Below are 14,563 nucleotides of genomic sequence, written 5' to 3' on the forward strand. Positions count from 1 at the left end.
ATACGTTGAATGAGAGGGTGGTGTGCAGACAGTTTAAGGAGCGGTATGATAGCCTGTCTTCACCTTCCATGATGAGTCTTGTAACTCCATGGAGGTCAGGAAATAATAATAATAAATTACTACAAAAATAATCCAATGGTGGTAGCTTATATTCATTATTACTTCAGTAAACTTTGACTTATTTAAGTCTTCATCCTTATTGAATGTTCAAAGGGTATGAAAGACTTCTGATGACTATTGTGCAACAAAATTACTATGATTGTTTTGAATGGATCTACCAACAACTTTTAGCTTATGAATTTCAATTCTCTACAAAAACCTTTTTGTCACAGCCGTAAAAAATTTCATCTGTCAAAATATAAAGCTAGGATTTTATCATTTTTGAAATGAAATTCGTTCTTGGAGGCAATTATCAATGTGCCAAGAACATTATCGGCCATTAAAAAACAAATAAAAATTCTTCCATCTTTTTTTTACCTCATTTAATTTTTTCCAGTTTCTTTAAATTCTACCTCTCACAAAAATATGACATCAGTATTTATAATACCTGTTATTTGCATTTGAAATTCAAAATATTTTGTTTCTCAGATTTCCATCTAACCTGCGATTATAATTTAATTAAGAGAAATAATTTTAATATAATTTTAAATATGAACTAGATTTTTTTGCATGGAGCATGGTGAATGAGTGGAATGGGTTGCCAGAATTATCTATGAGTGAATGAGTCCTGTCTGAAGTATAACAAGTATTGCAAAACGATGGTATTAGTGCCTGATCCATAGAATCATCCCAGAAGACCCTAAGTGGACCTCTCACACTGAGTCTATGGACTCCATGGAGGTGCCCATATAATATAATAAAAATAAACTAAAAATATAATTTCCTAAAGAATCACTTAGTATACCTGAACACTTAATGATCTCTTCTGAATAACTTGTTTAGAGATTTTTACAATAAAGACTTTATTGTGAATTTCCCAGGGTACTATTATACTGGGACATAATGACATTTAATATTTCACATATACAGTTCAACATCAAAGGATATGTTTAACAAACAAATTGGTAACATACTCTAAGTACAAAAAAATTTAACTGCATACATTATAGAATTAGTCAACTCTGATATTCCCCAGAACACTAACAAAATTTTGATTGTTAACTGTTAAAATTACATTTGATTTTTTAGTCTCCAATAAACACAGTCTACAATTTTGAAGATTACAAAATATCTTGAAAGCAAATGAAATCTGTGATTCCTTTTAATAAAAAAACATCAAAGAAATATTTAATGAAAATGGCTTTCATGTGAGTTTTTTTTTTTTTTTAATTTTTTTACTTGAATGTCAGTCAGGAGTATTACCATAATACAAAAGACGGAATATCCAATATACAACTAACCATAAATGCAACTCAATCTTGGTAATAAGACCTCCAAAAATAAAGTGTTTTGGAAAGAGAAAGCAAGCATTAACACACTATTAAACAGTGACAAAATTATGTACTCATTTCATGACTTTTTTTTTTCCTTCAAACTGCTTCAGTAATTAAACTAATATATATCTGCTTGGGATATTCAAAGCATGGATATCTGGTATTTTAAGACATCTGGCACACAGAGTTAACATGGTTTAATTCTGAATCAGTCACATACTAAATATGTGTGTATAAAATGCAAGTTAGTTTGTTCTGTTATATTTCATAAAACCTTCAATTACTTTAAGTTACAGTCGATTCACTACAGTAAACACCACTACAAGAAACTACTAAGGAGGTCCAACTGAAACCCCACAGGTACAATGCTATGCTGAAAACTTCACTATACCAAAGCATCCACCAGTGGTGCACCCAGAGGGGGATCCTGCCCCCTCTCCCAAAGGAAAAGGAAAAAAAATACTAGAAAAATTTCCAAAAATCTTTTCCTAATTAAAATTAATTTTTTTTCTTTATGTTGTGTCGTGTCTTCTATTTCTATACTTCTTATGAATTAGCAGCGATCATTGCAAATGCTCAGTCATAGGTCATATGCAATGCATAGAGTGTATTCTCAAATCATCTACTCAACTCGGGGGTCCCCCACCACATGATTAAATCCCAAGTGTGCACTACTGGCATCCACTATAACAAATGTGTTTCCATGATTCCTATGATGCTACAGCAAAAGTCAAACTATATTGCTATTAGTGTTTCTATAAGAAAAACAGAAAAAAATTTTTTTCTAAACTTTTAGTGTAACCTAAGTTTTAGCAAAGGTTCTTGACAACTATTAATGTATCTGGAGAAGGTTTAAAAGAAAAACAATACAATTAAAAAATAAGAAAGCTCACCTTTACAAATATGAAATTTTACAGCATAAGGATACCCTGATTAATAATACTATGAAAGTCTAAAGCAAAAAGTAAAGTAATTTCAGTTGTAATGGAAATAATATATATATATATATAAAATAGGAAATAAAAAAAACAATTAAAATAAAGGTTTTTTTTTTTTTTTTTTTTTTTAAATGTGAATCTCATCCACAAGAAAGGCATAAACCCATTATATATTCAGCATTAATACTGCAGGTGGAATATCATCTGGAAAAGAGAACAGAATGTTCTCTTCTCCAGATGATATTCCACCTGTATGGATAATGGTAAAGAAGCTTCACTGAATTTTGTGGTTGTAATAAATTTTTACCCAAGTCTGATTTTATGATTTTTGTATTATCTACTATTTTCATTTTCTTTCTTTTGCTTTTATTTTGTAATGGCAAATAAAAGAATGGAGTTTTTATAATTTTTTTTTTGGGGGGGGGGGAGCATTAATCTTCAAAACAGATGTAATAAAATAACTTAACATAACCACATAACTTAGTTTAACTGTTACACAAAATATGAATATTATTAATCAAGTCATACAAAAAAAAACTAACACAGAAAACATATGTTGGTATATGTTTACTTGAGAAATATTTGCATCTGTATGTCTAGAACTGTTAATATTACTCTAATCTGTATACATTTTATTTCTTTACTTTGAAAAGTGAAGTGTCTACCATAATATAGAGAAATCTTTTGGGCAGCGTAGCATTGTCAATTTACTATAACCAAGTTATGTACTGTATTTATGTAAACAATTTTTTTTCCCTTTCCACATAACTCTTTTTAAACAAAAAGGCATGAAAGTAATGACAACCTCAGAATAAGATGCATTTTAGATATCTGAATCTATTCTCAACTCATTCATCAAGGATGAAAGCCAGCCTGTTTCTCATAACAATATAATGTATTTTGTATTAAAACATCTAGCTGGTAAGGCACAAATCTAATATAGACTAATGTGAACAATTTATAGAGCTATTACTTTCTAATCATATAAAATTCTCATAATGAGATTAGTATAAATTGAAATTATTTAAGTATCACTTAAGAAAAATATTGCCTAAATATTGTAAGAATAAAGCCAAAGAAGAGTTATAGTTATCATAAGCACAACTATAAAGGTAAACGAAGAAATATTTGAAACTTGCTTGGATCTAATTAACTTTTTGGTATACATTTAGGTAAGATTTAAGTACAAAATTATCTTTAAATGAAATCTTTGAATAATTCTTCCATGGAGCCTTCCAAAATGTGTCCATATGAGCCAAAAGAATACTAATGAAACTGTAATTCTTTTAATTTAAAAAAAATCAAAGTATTAAAAACAATTTAAAAACTATGCAGTAGCAGACAAGAAATAAGGTTACCAGTGAAATAGTTCAAGGATAGTTAATTTTTATTACAGCAAATCACAAAAAAGAATTTAAATGACCAAGACTCACCTCACATACATTTGGTAGTAAAGTGATCCCTCGATTATCTAACCTTCAGTTAACCAACCCTTAAATGGATTGAGTCAAGTGACATTTCATAGAACTACTACTGCACCATGCACTCAGTTATTCAACTAGCAAATCAATTTCCCAATATAAATGGACAATTCTAAGATTACAGTTACAGACACCATCAACTTCATTTCAATGCCATCCTAGATGGACTTAAATCTCCTTGTGGAATGCTGATAAAACACTAATTCATATAGGGGTGAAAGTATTATCGCAACAAAGAAAGTAGAAAAATTGATGCTAGTAGACCACTCACTTTTTTTGAGTGAATGGAAAAATGTGAACAGTCTGAAATCTATGTTTATCTAAAATCTATATCACCGCAATTCAGGTTGAGCCTTTTGTACCAAAACTGATTCCTTCTCGGATCATCCACAAACCTTAAATATTATAGGGACATGACTGTTTACCAACTGGTTCTGGTCTGTAAAATCATACATTATACTGAGAAACTTTTTCTGTAATGTTCGATTCAAATAGGATTAATTTTAATTTCCACAGACTTTGAATAAAGTCAACTGAATAGTTGAAATGAGAGTGCAAGAATAATTAATTTTTTTACAATCCAGCATTCAAAGCTTTCTTGTTAGAAAACCTTGGAGGACTAAGTGAGAAGCAGGCTTTTGAATCAACTTAAAACATCACAATACTATTTTTTGTGACTGCAGCATTTATGGATACTTCCTACTTTTGACAATGACCATATACCAGTTAGATATCCCTATTCAAGAAGGATATGATTAAAATATTTGAGTAAAATCATTCATAACCAATGTCCTAGGTCCAGTTTTTTTCTTAGCTTAACCATCATGTCACAAAATTTCTGAACAGTTTCTAACTTAAGTGCCAAAAAATCATTTCCCAAGTAGAATTCCTGGCTTATTTAACCCTTAGCCACCTATGCAGTAGATAAATTTTGCTGCTCATTCTAAACCCACTACCTGAAAAAAAAAAGGTTGATGTCTGGTCTCTAGATAAGGTTTCTGGATTATATACCTATTTGTTCACACTCAGCACTAACACACAAGAGGTTTAATTGGATGGCATTTAAAAAAAAAAAAATTGCACAACTGATGTACTGTGGGTACCAATTGCTGCACTATTCAAGAAATAAAACCAAGCTGTGCGTGAAGCCCTCTCCATCATAAGCAAGCGTCTTAGATCAGCTAATGAAATATCTCTCCACCTGTTTGCAAAGAAATAAAATGCCAGATATTATATCAAATATGTATAACAGGAAAGGAAAAGGGGTTGGATTCAGAAATGAAAAGGCTGACATGCTGTATCTGCAAGATAGAATTAGTTATTAGTTGGCAGTCAAACCATGAAGCCTAGGTTAAAATTGTCAATTCAAGAAACAAAGACTACACAAAACCTGAATCACAATCATCAGTACCATTTTGATATTCTGGTCAATTTATGGAGAAGGAAGAATTTGTCAATCACCTACAATCTCAAAAAAGACTAAACAATCACCTTTGTTCCGTCTTTTTTGGGTTACTAAATATGTAAAATGCAGCTCATGTCAGTTATAATGAAATGCAAAAGTAAAAAAAAATGAATCACAAAAGAAATATTTTAGAGGTAGCAATAAAAAAAAAAGTTTTAGAAAGAAAAAAAACTGACATAACAAACACAAGCAAAGAAAAACTGAATTACTGTATAACTAATGGAGGCCTACATACTTTAATAATTTTCTAAATGGTAGTTATGTACATATTATACAATTCTAATTATGAAAGCTACTAACATTTAAATAAGTAAACAGACTAAAATTTTTTAAAAAATACTAAAGAATCCATATGAGCAGACATACTCATACTAATGCATTCCCTCAATACTGATATAAAACTACAGTTGACCCTTGAGCAATGCCAGAGTTAGGGGTAATGATCCCCCACCGAGTCAAAAATCCAGTTATAACTTTTGACTCCCCAAAAACGTAACTATCAATAGCCTACTATTGACTGCCTTACTGATAACATGAACAGTCTGTTAACACATAATTTGTGTGTTATATGTATTATATATTGTATTCTTACAATAAAGTAAGCTAGAGAAAAGAAAATGTTATTAAAAAAAATCACAAGGAAGGGAAAATACATTTACAGTACTGTACTGTATTTACAAGATGAACCATCTGTCTGTCAGTATCAACATCAATATTGTCTTATATAATACAAAACATTATAGATGTCATATGTATTATTAACACTAGACATGAAAAATAATGTGAAAACGAAATTCATATTTATTTACAGGTATATGATTTATGCATTGATAATGTAGAAGCAGCAATATGACTGCTTTATGATAGCCTATCCTATACACTAATGAATCATAAAATTTTTAATTTATGCTAATTAATTAATTTTATGCAATTATGATTTAATACTGCATCTTTATGTTTGTTTACATTTCCCTCAACATCAAATGGTGCCATGCATGGTGTAAGTGTTGTGTATGCAAGTTTAATAAATGTTAACTCTTTATAATAGATTTGTGCATATTTTATGATAGTAAATGATAAAATAGACTAGTATCTACATATATTTTATGCATTCATGACTTAGCCTAGAAATATCGAAAAAATTAAAAAGTTAAGCAATTCGTCTGAGTTTTTCAAATTGTCACAAATCTCCAAAAAACTTTCCAATACATTTATTGAAAAATAAATAAATTAGCGTATAAGTGGACCCACACAGTTCAACTCGTGTTGTTCAATGGTCAACTGTATTTTAATTTAACAAAGAACAATAATTTTCTAAGCCTAAGAAGTGTTCTAAATTATCCTTATTCCCTTGCTCACTCCAAAAGCTGGGGCTAATGAATATATATATATTATGATAGGTATCAATATTAGGATTTTTCAACCAATGCTTTCAGAGATCAAATCTGCTTTATTTCCTGCTTGAAGCAGTTTACTTGAATAAGTAGTACAAATGAGAATAAGTACAGAGATGAAATGTTACAGATAAAAGAAACTCTCTATGTACAAGTTAAATGTTTAACATTTCCAGATCTGTATTATTATTTCTTTATTAATGTGAACAATTTTATTAAGAAACAATCTTCAATATTTTTTTTAACTTGGTTTTTTTTTTTTTTTTTGTATACAAATAACCATCACAAAGAAAATGTATCCAAAGGGCATGAAAATCCACATGAGAAAGAGTTGACATTAAAGAAATCCAACATCTTACAACATGAATATTTTACTAATTCAATCACACACTATACACATGCTATTTCAAATGGAATGTTGCACAATCTAAGTATTAAAATGCTACTATTGATGAGTAACATTTTTAAGACGGTCTCTCTCTCGTGATATGAATACATTTTGTTATAATCAAATAAAAAATTAACATACATATAAATTAAAGATTTAAAACAAAACTATTTTTACACAACATTTACAAGAAAAACTTCACAGCCACTGGGTGTGAGAATTTTTTCCCTACATTCTGCTATTTTTCACAATATTTAATTCTTTTTTAATGCATGAATCTAGGAAGAAATGCCAATGATACAATAACTGAAGATTAAATCTGAATGGAGGAGGGGGGGGGACGATACTTCCTTTATAACGACACAACTCAGTATTTCAGAAGTTCTATGCTGAAATGCAAGAAGTCTTAACATCATATACTTTTTTCATGTTCTCTTGAAACTATATACATGTAGAGGACCTGAAGAAATAATACAATACCTTGTCTTGCTGCTCCCCTTAAACAGTAAATATTATTGCTTAGTGTTAACACTTACTGATGGGAGTAAGCTATGACTTTCTAAGTTTCTTTTGAATAGTAATATCTGCATAACTTTAGAACTGGACCCAATTTGTTTGCTTGGGCACACTAGATTTGTCATTAGAAGCTCTATATGAAATTTAAAAAAAAAATTATATTCAGTTAAAGTTATTAAATATCAGTTTATAAGCTAAAAAATATAACACTTCAATAAAGAATAGATGAAATTTATTACCAATTCCTGGTTTAATTTTTTCATTATTTTTCCATTTCTTTTATAATCAAATACAGTATATTTTGTTGTTTTTCTCACATTTCATTTCAGCTGATATTAATTTTTGCATATCTTTTTGCGTTCCTGTCTAAATTTCATTTTCATATAGTAATCACGGGTAAATTTTGTGTATTATAAACTTTTAATCGAGTCTTTGTAAAAAGTTAGCCTTAAGCACAGAATTTATTACAACTTAGTTCTAGGTATAATGCAATTTTCATATTAATTTACTTTTCATCTCTCTCTGTATGTATGTATATATATATATATATATATATATATATATATATATATCAATTACGCTCATACCCTCAAAGGATATGATATGATACTACATGAGAAATTACAGGATATGATGGTACCACATGAGAAATTTATATCATCACTAACTTCCTATCTACAATTTTCCACCAAATCAGCCTGTTACATCAAAATCATTATCAGATCTTATATTTCTATCGTCTAAGGCACATTGTACCTTATCAATCCACCCATATCTTGGTCTTCCTCTAGGTCGTTTTCCTGCCAACCTGGCAGAGAACACTTGTTTTGCTAATCTTTCCTTGCCCATTCTGTTCAAGTGAACATACCACCTGAGATTAGCTCTATATTAACGCATTCCTGGATACTGACAATGTCAAGTTCTTTCCTAATATCCTCGTTTTTAATATGATATTGCCATTGATGCCATCTGTTCATGCCTCTAATCTTTCTCAGGACTCTCATATCTGCAGTCTCTAGTCTTTGATCAAGTGTTTTACTTCTGACCCAGCTCTCAGCTCCATAAGTTAAAGCTGGTTTGAACACTGTCTTGTATATACAGCTAATTTAGTGATCCAGCTAATTTCTCTCTTATTCCATATGAATTTATTTAATTGACTTCCTACAATATCAGCTTTGTTGATTCTGTTGTCTATTTCCATATTTAATTTACCATCTTCACTAAACATCGTACCAAAGTAGCTGAAATGTTTTACTTGTTCCACAGGTTACCCATTCAAAATATAGTTGACATTTTCAACGATTCTACCTATTTTCATTAAAATTGGTAGAATTTTAATGAAACTGGTAATTAGTTTATGGAATTAACAACGCATATAAAGATATTAATTAAAGGCAACTTTAATGAATAACTTTTATATTTCAGTAACGTCACGTTGCCATCTTCAGGAACATAAAAATATGGTATGTGCATGCAGGCACTAACAAAGCAAATGAGGAAGAAAGCAAGAAACTAATATTGTTCCTAAAGTCCTAATGGTGCCCTCTGGTGGGCTAATTTGGTTGTCTTGGCTGTTGGGCTGAAGTTCTCATAATGTAAGTCTTCCAAATTTGGAGTAGTTTCATGCACCCAAATTTGTTGAGGTTTGGAATGTTTTTTAAAACTGCTGATGATTCTTTGAATAATCTCTCATATTTAAACTTGCTGCAGTGTATTATTTTAGTTTTCTTTCAACGAATTCTATGGTGGGTATCTAAGGCATGGTCTAACAGCCCTGAGTGGCTGTACTGGTGGAACCGGATGTAGTCTTTGTGTTCTGAAATCCTGATATTTGCTGTCCTGCCTGTTTGGCCAAAGTAGGACAATTTGCAGCTGCAAGGGACCTGGTATACACCAGGTAGGTCTAGAGGAAGTGGTTGCTCTCTGGTAGAGCGGATAAGGAATGCCAACTTTTTATATGGTTTGTAACAAGAAGTAAGGTAATATTTTTTGAGGATATTGGTTATTTTCTCAGAGGTGCCCTAGATGTAGGGGATGGTGATAGATTTGGTGTAATCTTAATTGTGGAGGAGGGGGTTTGTGGTTTACTGGTTTTAGTATTTTTTTGGGGGTTATAGCCATTGGCTAAGAAAGTGTTGAGGATGTGGTTTAGTTCAGTGGTTAGGGCCTTGTCATCTGAGCAGATTAATTTTGCCCTGTTATATAGTGTTTTATAACCCCATATTGTTGTGGGGGGGGGGGGGGATTGCTGGTGAATGTATCTGCCAGTATGGGTGGGTTTTCTATAAACAGAGAAAACCAAAGATCCATCAAGCTGGTGAGTGATTAATTCTTTATGACATCTCATGCGCTTCAGCAAGAAAAGAATTCAAAAAAATACGTAGTCGGCACTTAAAAAAATATGAAAACCTGATAAAGAATTCTACTTCCTTACCACAGCTACCACTCAATACTGTAGTCAACCTCTCATCCATAGTTTTAAAGCCTGAAGCATTCACCACACTTTCACATGGCCACAATTTCGCCCTAGCTCTTAAAAGAATACCTGCCGAGGAAATCATGATCCAAATAGAACGTGGGATTCACAACCTTCCTAACCATATCGCCAACAACGTCAGACTGGATGTAGCCGGTGTTCTAACCAAAGCAAAACCTCCAAAAACCAACTTATCCAAAGACGAACATGCAGCCCTACTAGAAATGAAGAAAAACAAAAAAATAGTAATCACCAAAGCTTATAAGGGAAATGCCACCGTGGTGCTCAATCAAAAAGACTACAAAGATAAGCTTAATGCTTTAGTACTAGACTGTACTACTTACCTCTCTATTGAATATAATCCTACCAGCTCTCAGATCAGAACTCTCCACAGACTCCTTAAGAAAGTCACTTCTTAGCCTGTGGAAGTCACTAACAAACTAAAACCTTATAACTCTAGACCCCCCCCGATTATATGGACTCCCCAAAATACATAAACAAAATGTGCCATTATGTCCCATAGTGGATGGCATTGATTCCCCCACATATAAATTTGCCAAACATTTAGCCAAAATGCTCACACACTATACTGGTAACAAACCATCACACATTAAAAAACTCAGTTCACTTTAAAGCCAGTATAGAAAACCTCTCACTCCAACACACTGACATAATGGTCAGTTTCGACATCTCCCACGACTAATGTCCCACTCAAAGAAACCCTAGAGCTCATCCAAGCCAAGTTTCCTCCTATTATCTCAGCCCTATTCCAGTTCACAATGAACTCAAGCCATTTCGTTTGGCAAGGAAAATTCTACAAACAGATAGAAGGGATATCCATGGGTTCACCACTTTCCCCACCTTGGCCAATTTCTTTATGGAGACCTTTGAAGAGAAATCCTCAAACACTGCCCCACAAAAACCCATTATTTGGCTTCAATATGTAGATGATGTGTTCGCTATTTGGCCACATGTCTCAGATACACTCCACTCCTTCCTAACACATTTAAACAACCAACACCCCAGAGTCCAGTTCACCTTAGAAAAAGAGGAAAACAACACCCTCCCCTTCTTAGACACTTTAACTCGCCAGCTTGATGGATCTTTGGTTTTCTCTGTTTACAGTAAACCCACCCATACTGGCAGATACATTCACCAGCAATCCCCCCCCCCCCCCTCCACAACAATATGGGGTTATAAAAACACTATATAACAGGGCAAAATTAATCTGCTCAAATGACAAGGCCCTAACCACTGAACTAAACCACATCCTCAACACTTTCTAAGCCAATGGCTATAACCCCCCAAAAAATCCAAAAAATACTAAAACCAGTAAACCACAAACCCCCTCCTCCACAATTAAGATTACACCAAATCTATCACCATCCCCTACATCTAGGGCACCTCTGAGAAAATAACCAATATCCTCAAAAAATATTACCTTACTTCTTGTTACAAACCATATAAAAAGTTGGCATTCCTTATCCGCTCTACCAGAGAGCAACCACTTCCTCTAGACCTACCTGGTGTATACCAGGTCCCTTGCAGCTGCAAATTGTCCTACTTTGGCCAAACAGGCAGGACAGCAAATATCAGGATTTCAGAACACAAAGACTACATCCGGTTCCACCAGTACAGCCACTCAGGGCTGTTAGACCATGCCTTAGATACCCACCATAGAATTCGTTGAAAGAAAACTAAAATAATACACCACAGCAAGCTTAAATACGGGAGATTATTCAAAGAATCATCAGCAGCTCTAAAAAAATGTTCCAAACCTCAACAAATTTGGATGCATGAAACTACTCCAAATTTGGGAGACTTACATTATGAGAACTTCAGCCTAACGGCCAAGACAGCCAAATTAGCCCACCAGAGGGCACCATTAGGCCTTTAGGAACAATATTAGTTTCTTGCTTTCTTCCTCATTTGATTTGTTAGTGCCTGCATGCATATACCATATTTTTATGTTCCTGAAGATGGCAACGTGACGTTGCCGAAATGTACAAGTTATTCATTAAAGTTGCCTTTAATTAATATCTTATATGTTGAAAATTCCGTAAACTAATTACCAGTTATGTATGACCAACGTATAAGCCTTGCTACTAGAATTTTAATGAAATTTCAACAATAAAAAGACAATTGTCTTTGTCCTTTTATTGCTGGCCTTCATACCTTATCTATTACAACAGTTATTCAATTTAGTCAAGGAATCTTGAAAACTTGTAGCAGATTTATTTAGACGTATAACATTGTCCCATAAAGCAAAGAGCTGACATTAACATCTCCAATTCTGATATCATGTTTAATACCATTTTCCTTCATAATGTGATCCATATAGATAATAACAGAGGGGATAATGTACATCCTTGTCACACACCAGATTTAACATTAAACCATCTTTCTGTACTTCCTTCAATTCTAACTGCTGACTTACAACTCATATAAAGACAAAGTATTGCTTGATATAATGCCCCATTGATACCATATAGCTGTAGCTTATTGAATAGCTTCTCTCTTGGCACCTTATCGTATGCCTTTTCCAAATTGACAAAACTTAAATACAGATCTTTATTATATTCCCATGCTTTCTCGACTAATTGTCGTAAAGTGAAGATCTGATCCTGACAGCCTCTATTTGGCCTGAATCCAGCTTGTTCTTCACCAAGCTTTCCTTCCACAATTCTTCTCAACCATTTCTCAAGTATACTGGCATAAATCTTCCCCAGAACACTCAGTAGGGAAATACCTCTGTAATTCTCACATTCAGTTTTATTTCCCTTTTTATATGGGTACTATTAGAGCTGTATTCCAATCATCAGGAATTCGTCCCTCTGTCCAGGCTTTCTGAACTATGCAGTGCAGCCACTGTAAGACTTTTATACCACCATACTTCAGCATTTCTGGTCGAATATCATCTACTCCTGCAGCCTTTCTACATTTCAAGCCTTTGATGGCTTTTTCTACTTCAAGTATGGATATGTATTTCTGACTGTATGCCTGTTGAGTGTTTTTTTTTACCACTGTGCTATCACTGCTTGTTTCATTTAGCAATTTTTCGAAGTAATTCCTCCATACTTCAAGGATATCTTGTTCTCCCATTTTCATGTCACCTTTTATCATCTCTAACTCCTTTTACAGAACTCTTTCCTCAGAACTCTTTCTAAGCTTCTTCAGCAACCTTCAGAATATTTTACCACCTTCTTGATATTTATTTTCTATGTTCTTAAAAGCATTTAAAAGCAATTCTCTTGCTGACCAAGCAAGTTTATATATCTTCATGCTTAAAAGAAATTCAAGACTAAGATATGCTTGAAATCTGCTGATTTTTCTATGTACTGTAATAATTTTTCACCATCATCAAATCACTCATGATTTTCAAGGATTTAGGCCTAAATTGGCCTGTTCTAACATTAGTTAATTAATATTAATTTTCGTTTTATTCAATTCTTGCACTTAAATCTTCTGCTCTATATCATCTGATTATTTTTATGTTCAAAAAAAATATACATGAACATGAATGCTTTAAACATTCCATACTAATGAAAGCTTAAATGACAAAAAAATGTTTGCTTACATAAACTACTAAGCTATTATATTTTGACTCTGAGAAGAAAGACAATGTAGTGATATTGCTGAATAACTAAGATGTTATATTCAGAAAGGATGGAGTAACTATAGCATTTGACGCTAAATATGAAAATAAACTTAAATGGAAAGCAATTTCATGTTCAATGATGTGGGCAAATTTTAAAAATGGAAAGTGGACCATGTGACAAATTTGTTTTTAAGGTTCCTCAGAAGATTCTAATAAGGTAGAAGTAAAGGCATTATCATCATAGTACAAGATATGATAATACTACATCAGAAATTGACATCATTACAAACTTCCTATCTACAATTTTTCTCCAAATCAGTCTGTTACTTGTCAAGACTCCAACATTATTAGATCATATATTTCCATCGTCTAAGGCAGATTGTACCATATCAATCCACCTATATCTTGGTCTTCCTCTGGGTCGTTTTGCTGCCAACCTGGCAGAGAACGCTTGTTTTGCTAATCTTTCCTCGCCCATTCTGTTTAAGTGACCATACCACCTGAGATTTGCTCTGCTAATGCATTCCTGGATGCTGACAATGTCAAGTTCTTTCCTAATATCCTCTTTTTTAATATGATACTGCCATTGATGCCATCTTTTCCAGGACTCTCATATCTGCGGTTTCTAGTCTTTGATCAAGTGTTTTATTTCTGACCCAGCTATCAGATCCATAAGTTAAGACTGGTTTGAACACTGTCTTGTATACAGCTAATTTAGTGTTCCGACTAATTTCTCTTTTATTCCATATGAATTTATTCAATTGACTTCCTACCATACCAGCTTTGTTGATTCTGTTGTCTATTTCCATATTTAATTTACCATCATCACTAAAAATCATGGCTAAGTAGTTATAATGTTTTACTTGTTCCACAG

The 14,563-nt window shown here is 32.7% G+C and overlaps 1 protein-coding gene across 1 annotated transcript in view; it reads right to left on the reverse strand.

Moving 5' to 3' along the window:
* Window positions 1-1,312: 1,312 nt before the first annotated feature.
* The window catches only part of LOC150105323 (adaptin ear-binding coat-associated protein 1), a 124,752-nt gene continuing 111,501 nt past the window's right edge, over window positions 1,313-14,563 (reverse strand). Inside the window, exon 7 of the mRNA XM_090394089.1 lies at window positions 1,313-7,748. Within this exon, the coding sequence (XP_090250215.1) occupies window positions 7,694-7,748 (55 nt within the window). The 3' untranslated portion in view covers window positions 1,313-7,693. The remainder of the gene's footprint in view (window positions 7,749-14,563) is intronic.

This window comes from Typopeltis vanoorti, chromosome 6 (assembly GCF_054136105.1).
Source record: "Typopeltis vanoorti isolate ZY-2024b chromosome 6, IOZ_Tvanoo_1.0, whole genome shotgun sequence".
Classification (NCBI taxonomy): Eukaryota; Metazoa; Arthropoda; class Arachnida; order Uropygi; family Thelyphonidae; genus Typopeltis; species Typopeltis vanoorti.